General features: G+C 45.5%; 1 protein-coding gene across 2 annotated transcripts in view; it reads left to right on the top strand.

Annotated features, from left to right (window-relative positions):
• Window positions 1–10599: 10599 nt before the first annotated feature.
• The window catches only part of NDRG3 (NDRG family member 3), a 31127-nt gene continuing 20499 nt past the window's right edge, over window positions 10600–21227 (top strand). The window contains exons 1-2 of one of the 2 annotated variants that reach the window (XM_010004468.1): window positions 10600–10656; window positions 12531–12566. In XM_010004468.1, the coding sequence (XP_010002770.1) occupies window positions 10600–10656; window positions 12531–12566 (93 nt within the window). The remainder of the gene's footprint in view (window positions 10657–12530; window positions 12567–21227) is intronic. The other variant, XM_010004469.1, reaches the window with a different exon arrangement.

The raw sequence follows: 21227 nt of genomic DNA, 5'->3' as shown, positions 1-21227 counted from the left end.
GTAGAGAAACCTGTGGTAAAGGCTCCAGGTGCAGTGGGTTAGATGAAGACAGGCATAAGGAGGACACTGTTTGGCCTGCCCAGCTCAGCTGCTTATCCAGTTGTCCTGCAGTGGCAGTGGGGGGAGCTAGGTGGGGAGAGGCAGTGAGCTGGGCAGCTCTCTGCTGCTTTTCCCTGTTGCTGTCCCAGGATCCATGAAGGTTGAGCTATGGATGTGGGAGGATATATCCATTTTTTAACTTATTCTCTGTCTAGTGTCTGTTTATGGACCTGTTCTCCTGAATGCATCAAACAATTATTTTTTTTAATCTCCTGAAATTATTTACCTCCAAAACCCTGAGTATTTGAGCTCTATTAGTAGTTCTCCCAAACAGTGGGTAGTATCTCCCCCCTCTTCTTTCTCCTCTGTCCCACTGTTGTGCTGGCTCCATTGCTCCTATGATCACAGGGTGAGCTTCTTCAACTCACTAAAACTGCAGAAAGCAAACCTCAGGAGAAACAGCTTGGAGCCCTTGTGGCCCAGTGTGACTTGAAAGAAGGGACGAGGTCTGACACAAGGACATGCCTTGAGGAGTTAACATCTGAGTACCTTGCAGGGAGCCGATAGCCTCGGGCATGCTGAGCAGTGATTCACTGCTGAAGCAGTTGGTATTTTCCATCCTTTGTCTCTGTCTCATGCAGGTGTTTACAAACTGCCCTCAGTACCCATGAGGGAGGATGCTTACATGGAGTGAGCCCATTGCTCATTGCTGCATCCCATAACTGTTCCACCCTCTCTGAAATAAGACAACTGCCCTCAGTACCCATGAGGGAGGATGCTCACATGGAGTGAGCTCATTGCTGCATCCCTTAACTGTTCCACCCTCTCTTAAAAAAGATAGTGCTACTTGTTTTATCAAAGGGCTTCTGTCCATTTCAGATGCTTGTACCATGAAAGCCCATGCTGATATATACTAGATGTTAATTCCTAGCTCTGGCTGCTTGGATCCAGAGACACTGTGAAGACTGTAGGGAGTTAACTACTTTATTTGGGTGTTTCCCTGCTCTGTATGTTGTACATGATCCTCTGCTTAGACTGCAGGATGTGGAGCTGACTCCAGAACTTGTGTCTGGTCCTTACTACATAAGCTGGTTCTGGTGTTTAGATAATTGTCTGATAGGCTCATTCAGTTCACCAGAGCAGCAGAAAGCTAGCCTGGCAAAGAGTCAGCATTAAATCTGCTCACGTTTCAGTAAGGCACACCAGACACTGCTCAAGGCAGGGCTTGGGTCACAGCTGCAAGGGGATGGAGGAGCAGGGCAGAGAAGAGAGCTGGAGGGTCTGATTTTCCTTTTCAAAGGCCACGTATCCTGAAATAATACCCTACAACAAGGCAACTCAAATTAGCAAACTGAGTTCTGTCTTATGTTCTGGATATGCTTTATCTAAATTGATTAGATTTAGTGTATCTTGAAGCTAAGTGCAGGCCCCTGCGTAGCATCTGGCAGTGTCCACTCCATGATCCAACTGAGGTGCTTATACTGCCAAAAAACCCGAGTTTCTTACCATCAAATATCAAAGCAAGGTCTTTAGACTCAATGGAATTAGAAAAAAGGAGGTGCACAAAGAGCTTTTTCCTCAGTTCGGTGATCCAAGTGAAAACTAGTCCTGGAAAAAAGAACTGAGGAGGCAGGAAGCAGATGTGCCTTGTCACGTAACTGCGTAATCATCAACCTGATGCAAGGGAAGGAGAGGAAGGAATTCCTAGCTGGTGTAAGGAGGGAGGACAGGAGCATCCCTTTTGGCAGCAGCCCATAGCTGTGGTAAATGAATAATGAAATTATATCCTGAATTGATTCTGAGTTACTCTGTATCTGTTACTGTTTTTCACTCTGCTGATGAGAGTTGCCTCTCCTGCACTGGCCAGCTGCCCAAGAAGGGGCCTAAAATTCAGCCTGACAAATGCAAGGATGTTTTCTGCTTGGAGGTTGGTTCACAGGCTGGAAGTGTTGGAAGTGACAGCAGTACAGCAGTTGTGAGTGTTTTGAAGTAATGACACCGATACTTGAGGATGTCCTTCAGATGATGCAGGGTGGGCAAGGAGCCAAACTGAAAGAGTTTGTCCTGGGAATCTCCAAGGAGCAGTGCTACATGGGTAAGGGAAAAATGCATTCAATTAATGAGTAAGAAGGGGGAAAAGCTAATTTTGGCAATTTTTTTTCATACAATGTATATGTGTTAAAATTTATGGCAATCCTATACATACCCCTTTTGCCAAGCAGTCTGCAGTTAGAGCATATTAAATAGTGAAACTGCATCCTGAGAGTTACATCTGTCTCTGTGTGCATTTGTTCTTATATTCAATAGATGTAATTATTTAATACTAAACAATATGTGCTTGCTGTGATAAAACTTAAAAGGTCTTTCCTATGTCTGGTGGATAACTTGGAATTGGAGATCATAGAATGGTTTAGGTTGGAAGGGGCCTTAAAGATGTTGTGAAATGTTTGATCAGCTTTTGACTGCAAGTATACTATTTTCTGATTGCCAAAATCCATTTATTCAAGTCTGAATGAAGTAATAAGAAAAGTTTGGTTTTTCTCTGCAAGACATTAGTGGAAGTGATTTAGGTATTTACAAAGAGAGAGCACAATGGAAGGGTGTTCATTACCTGAGTGAGCTGATACTCAAAGCTGTTGTGCTGTCTTAGCTGCTGAGGAACAGAATATATATGTATAATTGAAATAAAATATATTTTAAAATATATGTATAAGAGAAGGCTCTGGGGAGACCTTAGAGCACCTTCCAGTGCTTGAAGGGGCTCCAGGAAAGCTGGGGAGGGACTTGGGATGAGGGCAGGGAGGGATGGGACAAAGCGGGAATGGATTAGAACTGGAAGAGGAGAGATTTAGGTGAGACATGAGGAGGAAATTCTTCACGGTGAGGGTGGTGAGAGCCTGGCCCAGGCTGCCCAGGGAAGCTGTGGCTGCCCCATCCCTGGCAGTGTTGAAGGGCAGGTTGGATGGGGCTTGGAGCAGCCTGGGCTGGTGGCAGATGTCCCTGCCCATGCAGGGGGGTGGGACTGGATGATCTTGAACCCTTCCAACCCAAACCATTCCGTGATATATCCAATGGTGCTCCCCAGGTGACAATCCGTAGTCTGGGAAAGGGGGTGTCACCGTTTCCCTGGCAATGCCCAGCTTGTGATCCCCCCTACCCCCCACTCAGCCCCCTGTCCCTGCTCCCCGGGAACCGCCTTGTCCCACGGGTGAAGGTGGTTTGAAGGTAGTTTTCTCTTTGACGTGACAGTGGCTCCACACGCCTTTGGGACACGGTCGATCGGAATGTTTCCCTTCCATCCCAGCGGCGCTTCACGCGAACCAATTTTGAGAGATCGATCCCGTCTGCGTTGCGGGCTCTGCGGGTGCTTGGGCTGTTACCAGGCCCTGCGTGGTGGTTCCTCCCACGCAACAGGAGGGCTCAGCTGGCTGTAAAGCCTATATTTGTCACTGCAACTGCATGTTTGGTAGCCGGTGAAAATGCAGCTTTTCCAAGAAGATAAATAAAATGCAAAAATCTGCATTACATTTCAGCAAATTGAAATGTGCTGCTTGATGATAAGAATCACTGTTAAAATCTCATTTGAACACATTTCCAATCCATCCTGGTTTGGAGAGCTTTGCTTAGCTCAATGGGATACATATTCACATTTAATCAGTTTTTTTCACTTAAAATGTAGAAACGCAGTCAGTGAGTAGGAAGCATGGTTGAAGCAAAGCAGAAACAAGCAGAAAAATAAAACTGCAAAGAGGACCTGAGGATCTGGTGGAAGGCAGCCAGATTTAATCATAAGCTCCTTAGAATAATCTGCTGCCCAAGAGACTGATCTCCCCGCTTGCCTGGTGTCGGATCAGAGCATGAGGAGCATCTGAGTTCAGCTGCTCGTAGTGCCTCTGTGTGGCTGAGAGCTTGAAGGGGCTTCCATGGGATGGGAAAAGCTGTGGTGGATGCTGTGGTGGATGCTGTGATGGGGGGCAGTGCTGGTGAAGAGGCTGCAAATGGTTCAGTTGGGGCAAATGTCCAACTGAAGCCTTCAGGAGCCCTCACCCATACCTGGGTGGGACCTCCTGAACCACTGAGGCTCAGTGCAGGGGAAAGCATCTTTGAACAGATCTGCTCCTTGAGAGGGTCCAGAGGAGGCCATGAAGATGATCAGAGGGCTGGAGCAGCTCCTCTGTGAAGGCAGGCTGAGGAAGTTGGGGTGTTCAGCCTGGAGAAGAGGAAGCTCCATGGTGACCTTAGAGCAACTTCCAGTGCCTGAAGGGGCTTCAGGAAAGCTGGGGTAGGGCTTTTTACGCAGATGTGTATTGAGAGGGCAAGGGACAATGGTCTGAAGCTTAAAGAAAGGAGATTCAGGTTGGACATCAGGAAAAAGTTCTTTCCTCTGAGGGTGGTGAGACCCTGGCCCAGGTTGCCCAGGGAAGCTGTGGCTCCCCCATCCCTGGCAGTGTTGAAGGGCAGGTTGGATGGGGCTTGGAGCAACCTGGGCTGATGGGAGGTGTCCCTGCCCATGCAGGGGGGTTGGAACTGGATGATCTTGAATATCTCTTCCAACCCAAACCATTCTATGATCACTTCACTGTAAATGTTACACTTCACTGTAAAACTGGCAAAAATGGCTCCATGGTGTAGTTTGAGCTGCTGACACTGGATAATGCAGCTATTAGAGTGGTACTAGAGAGTATTCTCTGGGCAAGAAAGGACATGGAAAAATCATGTGATTAATGTGAGTGTTAATAACAGGCACTGCTTGTTCCATTGGCAGTGGGTAGAACAGCTTATTACGGGAAGTACTGCAGTTATTTGAAAGAGATACCATGACAAGAAAGGCTCTTTTGAAGACAATAATTTGCATTGCTTTCATAGGAGAAATTTCTCTTTCCAGTTTGTGTCCTGGATATCCCCGCTCTAAAACTTTTTGGACTGTAGTGTGCTGGGAAGCTCAGCATGATGCAGTGTTTTCATGGGCACTGCTTCAGATAACCCAAAGCAATGTAAAGGCTTTTACATTTTCCTTCCATTCTTCCTTAATTAGCTCTATAGTTGGTGCCTGTAAATTCCAGCAGTGACTACAGATGATGTCCTGCTCGTGGAGCCCACTCACATGGCAGTGGGATGCTTCTCGTTTGTAGAATTGGACTCTTCCTCCAAAATGAATGGAGAGCTGGGCACAGACCTCCTTACAAAACCATTGTTAAATGTAAGTCTTGTTTAAGCTCCTTAGAAAGAACATTTAGCAGCTGGCATTTCTGTCCTGGGTGTAGCCCAGATTTAGAGGAGGTAGAAGCATTCCATCTTCAGAAGCTGCTGTGCCTCATGTGCAGCTGCTGGTGCTGTGCTGGTGAAGCAGAACGTAATTTCCCTCTGCAGGTTTGCAGTTTATCTTGGAGGTGAAGGGCCATGTGGTACATTCCCAAAAATATATGAGCTGGAACACAAAGTGAGTACCTTAGGAAAATATTTTGAAAGTGAATTTTGACCCTTTGCCTGTTTTGCTGGAAGTTTACCATGTCAGCCAGCATTTCAGGATAGAAAACAGAGTGGCCTGTGCAGGTGGTTAGGACGTTGTGCTGTCAAGGGGCTCACAGGGGACTGAGGAGCAGCATAACAGGAATGGCCACGGGGCTTAGAAGCCATCAATGAACCTTGTTTTACTTTAGATCTAGACCAGACTGAGAAGCCTCAGCAGGCAACTTGTCTTCTGATGTGTATGAGAGAGGGAAACCAAGGAGGCAGAGAAAGCAGGAATCCCCTTCTGTAGAAAGGAAGATGCTGTGGTGAAAGCTGCCCAACACAGCTGGAGAAATGCCTGCCCTGCAAACCTGAGGACTGAGGGTAGTTTACTTTGGTTTTTGCACTGGCTGCAAATTCTGAGTTTGTTCCCATCTTCCTTTGTACACCCTGGAGCAGCATTTCTTCCCATCTTGTAAGGAGCAGGTAGCTGTGTCAGAGCAGTTCCTGGAAACCACTGACACAACTGCAAGTGTAGTCGGACCCTGGAGAGGAGGCTTCTTCAGCCGACCTCTGCTGGGCTGCCAAACAAAAGAGCTTGCGTTTAGGTACATTTAGTGCCACGTTTTGTAGCGTGGCTTTATAACTGTCTTGTGTCATTTTGCCTTAATGCAGTTAACATACAAAGCAGGAGGATAGTGGGCTATGGAGTTCACAGATTAGAAGCTGTAATCAAGTAGATGTGGGAGTCAAGAGATGAATGAACAAGAATCTTCAGGCTCTAAATACAGGATTTTATTGCATTGAGTTCGTAAATGGCATGGAGAGATTGCAGCTCTGTATTAAAGCAGAATGCTCAAGGAGGTGGCCAGAGAGTTGAATTCAAGATTCAACTCTTGCAGCTTGTGCCTTTGGGGGAGCCTGCAAGAGCTTCAGCCAAAAGAAGTGGAAGCCTGAGGAGCCCCGGGCAGTGCAGTTCACACTGCTGGCTCTCTGGGTGCAGGTCTGCAGGACTCATGCTCTGGACTTACTTCCCTGAACTTATCTTAACACAACTTCTTTTTTTGTATATTGGTATAACTTGAGAGCCTCTTTGAGTAAGCATGATCTTACTTATCTCTGGAGTAAGCAAAGACCTTATTTAAATGGTTTCTTTCTGAGGCCTTGGTTTTCTGCAGCCTTCTGTGTCCTACTCTGACTTCTGGTCTCTGTGCTAATGATTCACCAAATGTCTTTCCTTGATTCTTGTCTTACTGGTTTTCAAAGAGCATAGAGTCTAGTGCAGCCTTGCAGAAGCCTTTGGAAAGGAATGGATGGTTTAAATTGGGGTATTTGAGTGTATTTATAGTAACATTTTTAAGTGGAGGCAAGAGAAATACATGCAAAGCAGGTGGTACTGGGACATTTATAGAAAAATGTGTGATTTATACACAGATCATTCCAGGCAAACCTTTTGCATTGCCTGTCTTCTGTACCTGCGTGTGGTGTACCTGTCTTCTGCAAGTTCTTTGTGCTATGAATATTTATGGTGCTTTTTTGTGGCATTTTAAACTTTCAGCTGAACAAATTACACATTTGTTTATTTAAATAACAGGAGGAGTGGAGGGAGAAAATTGATTGTTTCCTGGGCAGACAGGTCTGCAGAACTTTTACAAGGAATCTTTAACATAGTTGAAGCCCAGGTCATAAACAGTCCCCCATTTCCTTTGCCTCTGCATTTGGAGATGTGCTTTACCAGGTCTCTCTGCTGCAAAGTGTTCTCTTTTGAGAAAATTTTGTGGCCTTCTTTGGACAAATGTGCCCCTTTCCCATGTTTCAAACCAAAAGCCATCTTGCTGTTAGCGTAGCAGGGAGCTCAGGTGAAGCTGTTGTGAATAATCATGTAGAACAAGTCAGATCTGGTGCTGTAATAAAAAGTCACCAGGTTTGGTGCAGGGCAGTCATATTCAGATTGCCAAGACCTTGGGAAGAGGAAAGTGCGTGTCTGACTGCAGAATATCTTCTAAACAGACTTAGATGAAGCCCTGAGGCTGTGACAGCTGTTCTCGGGAGAATTCACAAGAGTAAATTGGAAAAAGCTGGTTCAGCAGTCTAAAAAAAGCCTCCTGGGAGCAGTGATGGGGACCCCCTGTACCTTTTCCTTCAGAAAAAAAGCTTCAAAAAGCTTTGAGTTAGTAGGAAAGCAGAAAAAACCCACATTTGCTCAATGAGCAGACTAGAATCAAAAGGTTTAAAAAAGAAATCCACCCTCTGGCTGTTTGTGCAAGTTTGCTCTTTCTGATTTGGTTCTTAGCAATTTTCAGTGGTTCCCTCTGGTCCCTTTGGAGGTCCTGCAGCCTGGGTGACAGTCTGTTTGGAGCTGAAGAGGCTCCCAGGCTGACTTTGACAGACTCACTGCAGAACATTTCTGTGACTCCTCCTGCATGCTCCTGTGCAGAAGCTTTCCCAGCTACGTGAGCCCAGCCTAGTGTTCAAGAAGCTGGTCGCTTCTCTCTCACGGAAGATTCACCTAATTCTGAGCCCAGCAACCAAACCAGCAGCCTTTCTTGTTGCTGCCCAGCTTGCTTTAGCAAAGGAGCAACACGCTGCAGGTGTAACACAAGATCTGTTGCTCCTAGAGACCTGCCTTCCCCTCCAACAGTATTTGGTGCAGCAGTGGAGCAGGAAGATAAGCATCAGATTTAATTTCAGGGTGACATTTGTGTGCACTGTAGTTGCATCTACAGATCAAATATGAAATTGAGGTTGATGAGATAAAAGCATTTGATAATCCCTGCTTTGAACACATACTTAGTTTTTCATTCTTCTCATATAGCAAATTATTAACAAAGTAGTGCATGTGATTTACAAAATGCATCCATCTCCCTCTCTCTAGGCTTTGCATGGATGCTTGTATTGGCAGTAAACCATGTCCCTGGGCAGGTCTATGCAGGACGCATCCCAGGGCTCTCTGGAAGTTGTTGCACTTTATAAGGGGAAACCAGGAGGAATATCTGCAAAGCTTTATCCAAAGTATGTTTGAGCAATGTAACACAGGGCAGTTGCTGCTCTGAGTAGTTCTTTAGTCAGTCAGCTTGGTAGAGAGTGATTATTAAATGTGCTGCTTCACTGTAGACCCTGGTTTAAGCAAAATTACAGGTGTGAGCCTTAGACTCCTGAAGCACAAAACAAGCATAACTTAACCACCCACTTGTGTATAAAACCCCCCAGAGAAGGGTGGCTGGTGTGTGCAGTTTTTTAATCCCTTTGGGTAGGGGGAACAGCTTCTTGGTCTCTTAGGTGACCCCAAGAATAAGCATCACCTTCCTGCCTGCCCATCAGGTCCAGTGGGTATCTTCCCAAAGACAGAGAGCAATGAGCTCTCTGGAGAATAAGGAGTTATTCCAGTACTGTCTGTCACCTGCTGCAGATGAGCTTTGTGAGGCTTGTTTGAAATTCCTTTGGTGTCTGTAACCTTGTGAGATGCTGTTTTGGAGAGAACTTGTTAGATCTCAAGCTCTTAATCAATCCCAGTGTATATGGATGTTGTAATTCCTCAGAAGAAAATACTTTCTGGTCTCCCTAATGCCTTATCAGAATCACAGTAACTAGCTCTTCCTCTGGGGCTTACAGTGCATTAGGTAATGACTCTGACTGCTCTTCTGAATAAAAATTCATTGTAGTATAAGGGGGGCATTACTGGTAAATTAACTGGTTCCTTAGAACTCCCACAACTGGTGTGTTTTACAGCAAAAAATTCTGAAAAAGAAGAATAATTTCAAGTTTCTCAAAGCAAAGGAGCTAAAAGAGAAGGGAGCAGCTATGGCTCATTTTCAGAGGGAAAAGGCATTATGATTTGTTCTGTGCCAGAGTGGCTTCAGCCACACCAGTTTTAGTCCTGGAACAAGGGGGTAATGAGAAGGTGCCCTTTGCACAGTGTTTATGGCGAGGGGAACCTCTCCTTCCTGGGCAGTGCATGTCTGTGTAGAATGGAGGTGGCTGGAGAAGCACAGTTGCAGTTCTCCTTTTCCACATTTTTTTCTTCCGTAGTTAACAGCAGAATATTATCTTGGGAAAGAATTTGATCTGTGACAATATTTGAGAGTCTTTTTCTAGCACACTTGGCTAACACCCAGGAAGCCCACCACATGCCTATTTCTGTCCCCACTTGTGTCCATGACTTCTTCTATTTCATCTAGAGTAATATGTGTAGTTTTTCTGAACAGCTAGATAATCTGCACCATCAGGCATGATCATCAGCTCTCAGAGCCCTCTTCATATTGCTGCAACTGCCTGCTCTGGAAATTCTCCTTTCTAGAACCACAGGTAGAGCCTCCAGAATACAAAATAAATCTCTGGTTAGCTGCCATATTTTTCTTCCATTCTCATTGCTGTATTTATGCTAGAAGATTTCTCTCCTGACTATGACAGCAGTGATTTTCCATAGACATATGGCAACCTCATACTGTTGATTGCATTTATTTTTTGGCCTTTGATGACTCTGCACCACCTGATGGAGAAGGATTGTTTGGGCTGCAAAAACTGCAGTGTGACCCTGCATGTGCTCACGTGGACCAGCCCTGTCTCTTGCTGGCTGGGTGCTGTGGTGCAGGTGTCAGTATCTCTTCATATTGAACACAGATTTTCACTCTGCTGATCCAGTCATTTCTAGGCAGACTGTGGCTGAAACACCAGCACTGCATGGGAGTGGATCCAGACTTTCTGAGTAGAAAAAGACCTGGGCTTTCAGGGACAGGTCTCAGTGGGAAGGGCCATGTGCAGAGAAGGGAGTAACACACTCTGGGTGCAAACAGGGTTGTTTGCTGCTACAATTGCAGCTGCTTTGTGGTGTACCACCGAAGGGCCATGTGCAGAGAAGGGAGTAACACACCTGACACACTGGGTGCAAACAGGGTTTTTTGCTGCTGCAGTTGCAGCTGCTTTGTGGTGTACCACCAACCAGCTCTGTTCAGACTTCCAGGCTTCAGTTTGAGTATATACAAGTCTAATGAAAGATCTTAAAGTTTTTTTTGGCTACTATCTCTTGTCATACTGTTTTTAACAATATGTTTTTATTCCAGAATCATCCATTTGCTGCTCTGAGAGTTAATTGTCTCCACTTACAGCACCATGGATGAATTGCAAGATGTTCAGCTGACAGAGATCAAACCACTCCTGAACGATAAGGTAATGCTTTGTCTCCCAGGCATACTCTGGCTGACTTTGCCTGGCAAGGAGCTCTGATTGCCAGAATCAGATAGAACAGGTTGCCCAGGGAAGCTGTGGCTGCCTCATCCCTGGAAGAGTTGAAAACCAGGTTGGATGGGGCCTGGAGCAACCTGGTCTAGTGGGAGGTGTCCCTGCCCATGCAGGGGGTTGGATCTAGATGATCTTCAGTGTCCCTTCCAACCCAAACCATTCTGTGATTCTGTGATTCTGTTTAGAGCTTGAAATACCTTAAGTACTGGAAAACAGTAACTACTTCCCTGCTCTGATAATCCACTAGATACTGTTCCAAAACCTCAGGGAAAGACAGACCACCATAGTTCTGGTAAACTTGGAGTCCCAACCAAACAGTATGTCCTGCCTGTATGGAGGATTTACAAAGGCAGGACAGAAATTGGAAAAGTGATACCATTCCTGACCTGGACCAGCTGTGTAAACTGTAATATGTTCATGCTTGTTAGAGAATCCTTGTATTGTATCACACTTTCTGGTTTTTTTTAATATACTTAATTTTAAATCTTCCATCTTACATTATGCTGTTGCATTTTGACCCCCAAAATAATCCTAACTCTCTGGAGTTAGTAGTGGGGAACCATTTCCTTTTAATACCTGCAGAGCCTGGCCAGAGTAGTCCAGATTCATGCCAATTTCAGAAAATCTTTGTATTGCAGCAGCTGTTTAAGACTTTTGCTCTGTCTTCAGTGGGCTGGAGGAGAGCCATCAGGGCCTTGGGAAAGCCCCAGCTCACTGGATTCTGCCACAAGCTGTTGGTCTGAGTGCTTGAGTCATTGTGGGCCATCCCATAATAGATTAATGGTTTAAAGTCAGATTTCAGTGTGTTAAAACTACATATCCAGGAGTCTGGACACATCAGCACTAATGCTAGATCTGCATCCTGCTGCACCCTGACAACAAGCAACACAGTTGCAGGCCATTCTCTGCTTTGTGTCCTTTCCTCCCCTCTCCCTGGCTCAGGAAGTCTTTATTTTTCTCAGGACAAATTCAAATCACCCTTTCCTCTTCCCCTTCCCCTCTTTACATGTGCAGAGGAATTATGGTGCTCAGCTAGAAGAAAAGTTTGGGGTGTTTATGTTGTGAATATATGGTCCTAGTTGTAATTCTAGCACTAAGGTGCTATGACTAAAGCAGAAGCTGGAATGCTGTCTGGAATGATTTGCTCAGCATTTTACAGCCCTCAGGAGTGTCACCTGCTCTGTGGTCAGAGCCAGAGCCTCATGAAGCACATGGGCATACAGAGGAGTTACTGCAGACCTTCAAACTTGCAGCACACAAAGTGTACTGTACTTTCTGTGCTCCCCTGTGTGTGGTGTCACCCTCTGAGAAGTCAGCTGTGACTTTCTGATCCCGGGTCCCAGGCACTCTGGCCTGAGCATCTTGGGGGTCTCTGTGATGGCCGTGGGACGATACCCCGTGCACAGCAGTTACAGCAGGGCTTGTTCTCTTGCACTCCCTGCATGAGACCCTGGTGACAGCCCTTGCAAGAGTTTGACATTCAAATTGATAATGAGCACCAGGACCAGACAAAACCCAGCCTTGTAACCAGCCTGACTTTGGTCAGGGTCCTTCCTTAGTACATCTGTCCTAACTCAAATGCTCCCACCAGACAGCCTGGTACAGCCCCAGCAGACTTGTTGTGTAGGAACTGACAGAACTTGCATGAAGTTTTCTTGCATGGTTCTCACTTTTTGCTGCTTTCCTGACTGCAGTCAGGTTAGGCTATGCTGCAGCAAAGGTCTCTGAAGGAACTTTCATGGTGTTACTGGGGTGCTCTGGGGTACTGTGCTGAACTCTGTTTTTCTGTTTTTTGTTAACAGAATGCAGCTCGCAATTTCCAGGACTTTGACTGTCAGGTAAGATACATGCAGGAGACAGGAGTCTGTGAGCAGACTCCCTATGGCCCATCAATAATGCTGAGAGAGAGAGATGAAAAAGCTCTGTATCTTAATTTTAACTCCTGTTAAGGTTTAATCAATAGGAACTTGAAATATGTCCAGTTGGCAGAAATTGCCCTTCACCATTTTGTGCAGAGCACGTTGTTCTGAGCTCTGAAGTACAGACCTGGGCTGCTCTGCTGAGGCTTCACAACCTCTCACAGGATGGCTGTTCTCCTGAAAAGCACTTTCTTTGAAACATACAATATGCTCAAGAGCTTCTGCTCTGTCACATCCCATCTGGTTCACTGGCAATGAAAGGAGGAGCCTGCATGCTCTGTCTAGTTGTATTAAAGAGGAGATGGAAGTCGCCAAGCTGCCCCAGATACAGCACCCCTGATTTTCTGGGCCTGTGTCGTGACAAAGCTGTGGTCATTTGCTGCAAAGTTACTTACCTGGCAGAGCAGTGTGGAGATGAGCCCAACAGCTCTGGTTGCTGTGGGAACGATCCTTTTAGAGAAGCAGTTGCACCACAAGCACCCAAGTCAGAGGACACAGAGCACAGCGTTGAGATTGGGTGGTGTGTTTCATAGAGACAGGCTCGAGTGCAGTGCTGGTTACCTTGCTGACTCCCACTCCCCATGCTGATAGGCAGCAAGCAGGTTTGTTTTCTCTTCAGCTGCAGGAGGCTGCTGGTTCTGAAGTGCCCTGCTTGGCACCTCTCACTGCTGTGGTTCCCCAGTGGGTGTAGCAGCAAGGGGGTAGAGCTGTCAACGTCATGTGGTGGCTTTCCATAGAAGCCTGTTGATGTAGATGATTCCAGAAGACCACTGCAAGCCTGTCCAGACAGAAATAGAATAAATACAGTGCAAAGAAGATAGGTTCTATTTTTCCCATCTCTTGAAAACGGACACTGAATGTACACCCCATCTGGGTGGGCACATGTCATTGTGCTGCTTTAGCTTGATTCCTTGGGAGTTTTAGTGTCATCTTAAAGCTGTAAGTCTAAAAATTACTAATCTAAGCACGTTGTAACTTTAGTGTCTAGTCTTAGAAGCAACATCAGTGTTAGCCAATGATTTTTCTGTTTTAATTAAGGTAAAAAATGTGTTCAAAACATTTCACTGTACTGCCTGGTCTCCATCTGTTTTTCTGCAGCTCTTCAGTCTCTGCCAGAGGTGTAAGGTGCTCCTGGGTTGGGTGGGAAATGAGTAAAAATAAGTGCAATGATTTTGAGTAGGAGTGTTAGGCTGTAGAGGCACTGCCTCTTGGGGCCTGTCTGCTGGGATTGGAAAGAATATAAACACAGTGTCTTAAGTATCTGAGCACATTAGCCTGCACTGGAAATTCTCTAATGACCCAGCAGAGCTCTGCGTTTGACTGTGCCCTGTCTGTCTGTGAGCTGCAGTCTGTGCCCTGTCTGTCTGTGAGCAGGAATAGTCTTTGGAGCTGTGGAAATTCTCTAATGACCCAGCAGAGCTCTGGGTTTGACTGTGCCCTGTCTGTGAGCTGCAGTCTATGCCCTGTCTGTCTGTGAGCAGGGATAGTCTTTGGAGCTAGAATGGAATGGGAAGGTAGGAAGGAGTCCCTGGACCAGCTGTGCTTTGCTGCTGCCTTTTCGCTCTGCCATTTCCCTCTGCAGGCAAAGCCTTTCTGTGCTCATCCTTTAAGAACACCCGAAATCTGAAGGTGTGCAAGCCCAAGACACGGTGCTACAGCCACCCACTGCTACACTTGGTGTGTCCTGGTGCTGTAGCTCCCTGGCGCTCCAGTTCCCTGGTGCTCCCTGTCCACCTGGGGCTGAGCTGGGCGCTCACAGCCCGGGAGAGGGGCCTTGGGAGCGCTGGGCCAGGGAGGGACGTGCTTGTTGCTTCTCCTGCTTTGCTTTAGATCAGCAGTGAGCTGGTGGCCATGGCAACAGTTGGGCAGGAGACAAGATGTTCCTTCTAGGAGGCCTCTTGGTAATTTGTTTCAAGTATCTTTTTTAGCAAGAAGTTAACACAGTGTCTCCTGTGACTTTAAATGTTGCCTCAGCCCCTCCAGCATCTCTCCCTACAAGGTGTGGTTTCAGGGCACACCTGACTTGACCCCTGTCCTGCCTAGGGGCTGAATTAGGTTTCTCTTTGAAATCTGTCAGGATACATCATGCATTGGGTGCTTGCTTTCTGCCTCAGCTGCCAATACCAGGACCAGTACTTGAGCTGGGAGGCTGAGCTCTCTTCTGTTGTCCTGTGAAAAATTACTGCTGCTCTTTCATCTGGCAAAGCACATCTGGCTGCTGCATCCAGGCCTCTGCAAAATTGGTGTGTCCTTAGTTACTGGTGTTGGAGAAGGGAGAAACTGAAGTGCAGAAGTTTGCTGGGGCTTCCAGAGAAAGGGAGATGCTGTTGTGTAAAGAGACACTTCGAAGCACTTAGGCACAGGTTTAATTTGTCCAGAATTTCACATTAGGAGTTGCCCTGGGGAGGATCTCCCCTTTCCAAGAACAGGCAGAAACTGGCCACAAATTCCTGCAGGCTGGTGAGTGTGTGTCCAGTTACAGAGCAGTGAAGTTCTCCATCAGCTTCTGATACCAGTAACATCTGCAAGGAGCTTGGTGGGTCTTAAAACAACATTAGGGAGTTGGAGGGCTGGATGTTATCTGATGCAGTGTAGTGTTTGCAGTATGATAGCATGGCATCAGTGACACAGAACCTGCATTTCAGACCTTCTTTATTTTTCTAATAGTAAAAGGAAAGGAAAAAAAACCAAACAAAAACACTGTTTCAAATGGAGATAAAGCTGTGGCTTTGCATAGGGCTGACCACATCCTGGAATCTGCTTGCAAGGCTGCAGGGCCAGGGACAGGCATGTCCTGTTAGCACTGGTGGCAGCCTTGTTGACAATGCAGGTCCAGTTTAAGCTTTCCAGTGCAGGACACGGACATACTGCAATGAGCCTTGTATCATTTCAGCCTATTTATTCTGTGCCCTCAGCCATGGCATGATTTGTTCTGTGTCCATCCCAGCTCCTTCCAGGATGCTCCTGGTGGAGCTGATGGTGCAGATGGTGCTCCTGCACAGCTCTGTCTTGGGTTTGTTCATCCTGCAGTGTCTCTAGGCCTCTCTCTTTCTGGCTGGAAGCTGGAGTTTCAAAACATTTGCTGCAGTTGATCCATGCTTATGACTGAAAAAAGTGCTTAGTTTTATCCCAGCTCACGAGCTTGTCATTGGCACAGTCACTGGCTCTTGAGCTGTGTCGTGCCAAGCACACAGGTTAGACACTGTTTTCTGTGAAGCTTTGGCATGTGTTACTTTTCCAGGTTACATGCATATTTAAGGTTTGTAAAATCTTTCCCTCCTTTGGGGAAAATGAGTGATGCAGTTATGAATTTCTGTTTCTTGCCTTGGTGTGTTTGTTTTGAGCTTTGAATAACTTGCCAAGATCAGATCTGAGGAAAGTCAACAGAGCATCCTCTTGCTTCAGAAATGTGTTGCTCTGGGTTAATGTGGTATGAGGAAGCTTTTAGCTTTCCTTAATACATCTGAATTTCAGCTGCAGGTGCCTTTGGTTTTCTTTAACTGTTCATCTACAAGCAACCACAATTAACCCTGAAAAATAAGATTGCCTGGGCCTCAGTTGAAATAACCCCCACGTAATCTGATAACCATTTGCAGTGGAGATGAAAAGGAGAGCTGGCATGGTGGCTTAGGGGTCTCTATCAATATGAATCAAGGATATTCTCAGAAACAAAATGTATTAACCTAAATCTGAGACCTACATTTTACTTGAAAGCTATATGAACCCTAATGAAATTCAGGCTTGGCTTCTTCTAACATTTGTGGGCAGATGGTGGATTAAATGGTCTGTGTTGCTGGTGGACAGATGGTGTGGTGACCTGCCCAGTTAATAGAGCTGTGCTTCTGCTTTTATTATTATCTGCAGACCCTCTTCAGCTGCTTTGAGAAGTAGATGTTCTGTGTGAGCCTAAATCTGTCCCCTTTTTCCAGGTGTTTTGCTTTAAATACCAGTGAAGGAATATTCTGTTATATTTGTGAAACTCTCCAAGCAAATCTGCATTATGTTTCAGTCTGACATGAGATCACATTTGATGTGATCCATAGCTAGTTCTTCCCTTCCACTGCCTCCCACCCATGTGACAGGAGAGAAGTGTTTTCTCTCCAGCACACACTGTGCAGACGAGGACCTGGGGTCTGGAGATGGGTCTGGGATTTGGCAGAGTATTTGCAAATAGCTCACAAGGTGTGGAGGAGATGGGAATAAGTAGGTCCAGGACATGCAGTGTTCAACTGAAACAGAAAAAACAAGACATGCATTAAACCCATGGAGGACAGAAAGTAAAGTTTCCCTGTACAGCAACTTGCTATGCATTGCTGGAGTTAATGGGAAGTGCAGAGTTACTCATTGGCCTGGTCTGTGCCCAGAGTAAAAGAGCAAAATGTTTGAAGAGTGTTAACAAGAGACCTCAATGAGGGTTTTTTTGCCACTTTTTTCTCGTGAAAGTACAACTTTTCAATAAGCCCACATTTTTAGTGATTCAGTTTTGGAAAAGTTCTTCCACAGTATGTTTGTTTGAAGCATTTTGAAAAATTTGCTTGTCCTTGCTTGACCTCTTTGTTTTTGCTTGCTGTGCAGTAGGAGCTGGTGCTACTGAGAGGTTATTGAAATATCCCATCATGTGCATTTGCTGATGTCACAGGCTTTGAATCGAAACTGTGTTTGTTTTTTAATGAAATCATTAAAGCCAGCTTGTGGCTGCTACACAGAGGTGCTGAATACAAAATGTTTGAAAGCATCACCTGTTCATTGTAACGAAAAAACATGGCAGGTTAGCAGGTTGAGGAAGGGTTTGCTTTGTCTGTAAGAATAACAGGGGAGCTGTTTTCACCAGCATTGAAACATCTCGTCAAGGATAGTGAGGACCATTGTTCTTGTGATCTGTACAATGAGTTATTTTGGGGTCTTGTTCAAAATGCTACAGTGAAATTAATTACAGCACAGAGTACGTTTTGAATCTAGGAAGCAAGTTTTTTTAATGCCTACTAAATTAGGAGCTGCCTCTAATCTTATTAAAACTAGTGTTACCACTAGAGTACTGATTTTTTTACTTTTACTGACATCACAGCAACAAATACTGTGAAGTGGTTAAAATGGTATTTTATTTGGGAAAAAAATGCAGTATTCTTATTTGCTGGAAAGCTCTTCCTCTGATTCCTCCCATCGCTGGTTTTACGTCTAAAAACACTGTTTTCTGTAAAACTGCAGAGCTGAGTTCTGGAAAGCCTTTGCCAGCTGGACTTGGACTGAAACATGATTTTTATTTTTACACCTATGACCACAGCCCTTCCAGGGGGTTTATTTACATGTTACTTTTGCTTTCTGTATGCTCGTGACAACAGTGTGCTGAAGAGACTGATGATGCAGATGTGGTCTTTGAAGTTCCTGTGCTTTTTTAAAATTTATTTACTCTTGTCAGTTCTTAGAGGAAAGGAAGCTGTGCTTTAGGCTGAGGAAGGGTTTTTCCCCCTTCCTGCCTTCAGGGAAATGAACGATGTCTTTCCACTCCCGGTGACTGATATGTTCCCATCTGTTGCGCAACACCCATTAACAGTATTTCAGAGCAGCTAATAAGTGCAGTACTAGCCTTAACTCAAAGCAGTTAGACTAGTTCTAGTTCCCAGGGACATCGAAGGTTTGGAGACACAGAACATGGCCCTGCTTTGTCATCTTCAGGAGATTTTAAGATGTTCATGGTTGTCAGCAAGATACCAAAGAGCTGTTGGGCACATCACACCAGCAAGTGGCCTGTCCCTGGCTGGAAAGGCACGGAGCATTAGAAAGGGTGACAGACTTGCACTAGGTGTGCACACAGGTGTGTGACTTGCATCATGTGCCCGAGTAACAGGAGCACACAAAGGCTTGTTTGTATTTCCAGCAGCACCTTTGTCCCCTGATGCTTTTGTGTAACCAGATTACACACCTCATTCTTCTGCTGGTCTGGATTCTCACCCTGAGTTTCTCTAATTTAAAACTTAATCCAATTACACAAAGTACTAGAAACCATTGTCTGCCTGCATAGGTCAGATTGTGTTTTCTATTAATAAACTTCTCCTCTGTATGGAAATGAATAATTTAGTGCAAGATGTTACTTTTAGTCTGATTTAGGCTTTGCTTCCCACGCATCTGTCTCCTTCAGCTCTACTGTTTCCAAACTAGTTTTGCACAGAAAGGATGTGAGTACTAACCTACCAACTGCACTAAGGGCTGTGGTCCTGTAATGGTAAGAGTTACCAGGTGGGAATGTTTTACAGCCTTAGAATATTTTTTTCTTAGCTTATAGGCATAGTGTTGTTTTTTTAATAATGCATAGAAGAGGGCAGCTGTTGCAAAGAGGAAAACAATGGAATCTCTAACCTCTCCATGGTTAATAGCTGTGATAGGTTGCCTGAGGAGTGTGCTGCAGTTGTTCTTCACATTTGCCAAGACTGGCAAATATATCATTAAAAAAATAGTAGCTGTGGCTACAGTGTCACTGAGAAAGAGGAAAACCTGACCTGGGTACTCTGCATCTCCTTCCCCTCACAGCCAAGTGGCCATGGCAGTTTTCTTTGCCTTGGGTGAAGCAGGACCTGAGTGTCCTTAAGCTGAATGTTTTTTGGGATTTTTGTAGCCCTCTCCTAGGACAGACATAGAATCATAGAATCATTAAGGTTGGAAGGAGTGTTAAAGATCATAAAGTTCCAACCCCCCTGCCATGAGCGGGAACCCCACCACTAGACCAGGCTGCACAAAACCTTGTCCACCCTGGCCTTAAAAACCTCCAGGGATGAGGCATCAGCAGCCTCCCCTGGCAACCCATCCCAGTTCCTCACCACCCTTAGAGTGAAGAATTTCTTCCTAATATCTGACCTAAATCTCCCCTCTCTCAGTTTAAAGCCATCACCCCTTGTCCTATCACTGTCTTCTCTGATGAAAAGCCCCTCCCCAGCTTTCCTGTTAGGCCTCTTCAAGTACTGGAAGGTGCTCTAAGGTCTCCCTGGAGCCTTCTCCAGGCTGAACAGCTCCAATTTTCTTAGCCTGTCTTCATAGCAGAGGTTCTTCAAGGACTTTTGACAAGCCTGAGCAGAATGTGAGCAAAAGGTACCTTGCTGCTCTGTGTTCTGCCAGATTTGACTTAAAAGAAAAAAAAAGAAAAAAAAAAAGAAACCAAAATTAAAGGGATTTTGCAGATCTGTTCTTTATTGTCAGTCTCCAAATTAAATCAATTCTCAGTTTTTCCAGGGAATTAATTTTGAACTTTGAGCAACTTCACATTGGGAGTAAAACTCATCTGGTAATGCCAAAAAAGCAGCTTAGTAAATTAGTCTTGAAAAGCACTGCTAATAAGAATTCTCATCGTTAATCATTCCCACTGTGAAGCAAATTATTTACTTCAGACTTTAAAAGTTATTAAAGTTTAAGCTCTGTATCACACTCTGACCTGGAGCTGAGGGAGCGTGGCTGGGATTTACACTGCTGCAGTCAAGCACCCAGGTACCTCTGGTTGATGCCTGGGAGACTCAGGAGCTCAAGGCCTCAGCACCTGTGGATCTTGGATGCCTCATTCTCTCACTGAGAAATATTTTTTCATAATATGGGAAGTTTCCTGTGGCACTTGTTGGTGGCACTGGCATTGCTTCCCTTTCTGCCCAAAGACAGAGGGTGGCAGTCAGAGATGCCACTGGACGTGTGCCCATCTCTTCCCATAACCAATCCCACAATAAATTTAGACTTTGACATTCATAGTTGAGTCTGGCTTTTCTTCCTCAATTTAAGAGTAATTCTAAGATGTTGAGGCCAATTAGGGTAATGTCCCAGTATACTCTGACCTTCTGCAAATCTTCAGCAAAGGAAACCTCCCAGCAGTTCCTTGTTGTGTTTAATCTCAGATATTTTAAAGCTGCTTTTGGATTGTGTCTTATTGCCTTGAAGTGTATGAGCCTTTGTGGTTCTCTCTCACCTCATTTTCTCAAGTGTAGGGCTCTGACTAGAAGCAGTGATTCTTAGGAGCTGGGACCATAAGGCACACAGCAAAACTCATTGGGCTTTCAGAGGTGTGGTGAATAGCATTGGTGGCCTTTCTCTGGCTCATGTCTGTTCCTCTTCTCAACCCTGACCTGAGACAGTATCTTAATGGTATGGCTAAGGCAAGGCAGTGCCTCTGCCACTGCATGTGCACTGGCAGTGCTTACGTCCCATCCCCAGAGGAGTTCCTATGGCTGCAGGGCCAGTTGCTTTGGCAGCTGTAGTGGGACAGTGAGCCCAGCCCTGCACTCCCACTTACAGGTTTCCATGAGATCATCAGCTCACTGACCTGGGGCAGGGCAGAGAGATGAGAGAAGCACTCTTTGATAGCACTTCATCAAGTCAGCCAATCTGTAACAAGGAGTTGCACCCAAAATCTCAGTTGGGCTTTGTTTCTGCCAGTGGCAGTTGTATCTTGTCTGAGATCACAGAAGAGTTGAGATCCCTCTTGATTGGCACTAATGGTGGAACACTAATACCTGGATACAGTGTTCAGAAAGGAGAGGGTAGGTGCAGGTTGTGTTAGAGGATGCAGGTGGATGTTAAGGGAAGCTTGGTGATTTGACTTGGCTCTAA

The sequence above is a fragment of the Chaetura pelagica genome, unplaced genomic scaffold (genome assembly GCF_000747805.2).
Source record: "Chaetura pelagica isolate M959 unplaced genomic scaffold, ChaPel_1.0 scaffold809, whole genome shotgun sequence".
NCBI classification, from domain to species: Eukaryota; Metazoa; Chordata; class Aves; order Apodiformes; family Apodidae; genus Chaetura; species Chaetura pelagica.
The sequence above is the reverse complement of the archived record's forward strand: the minus strand, read 5'-3'. Positions and strand labels throughout refer to the sequence as shown.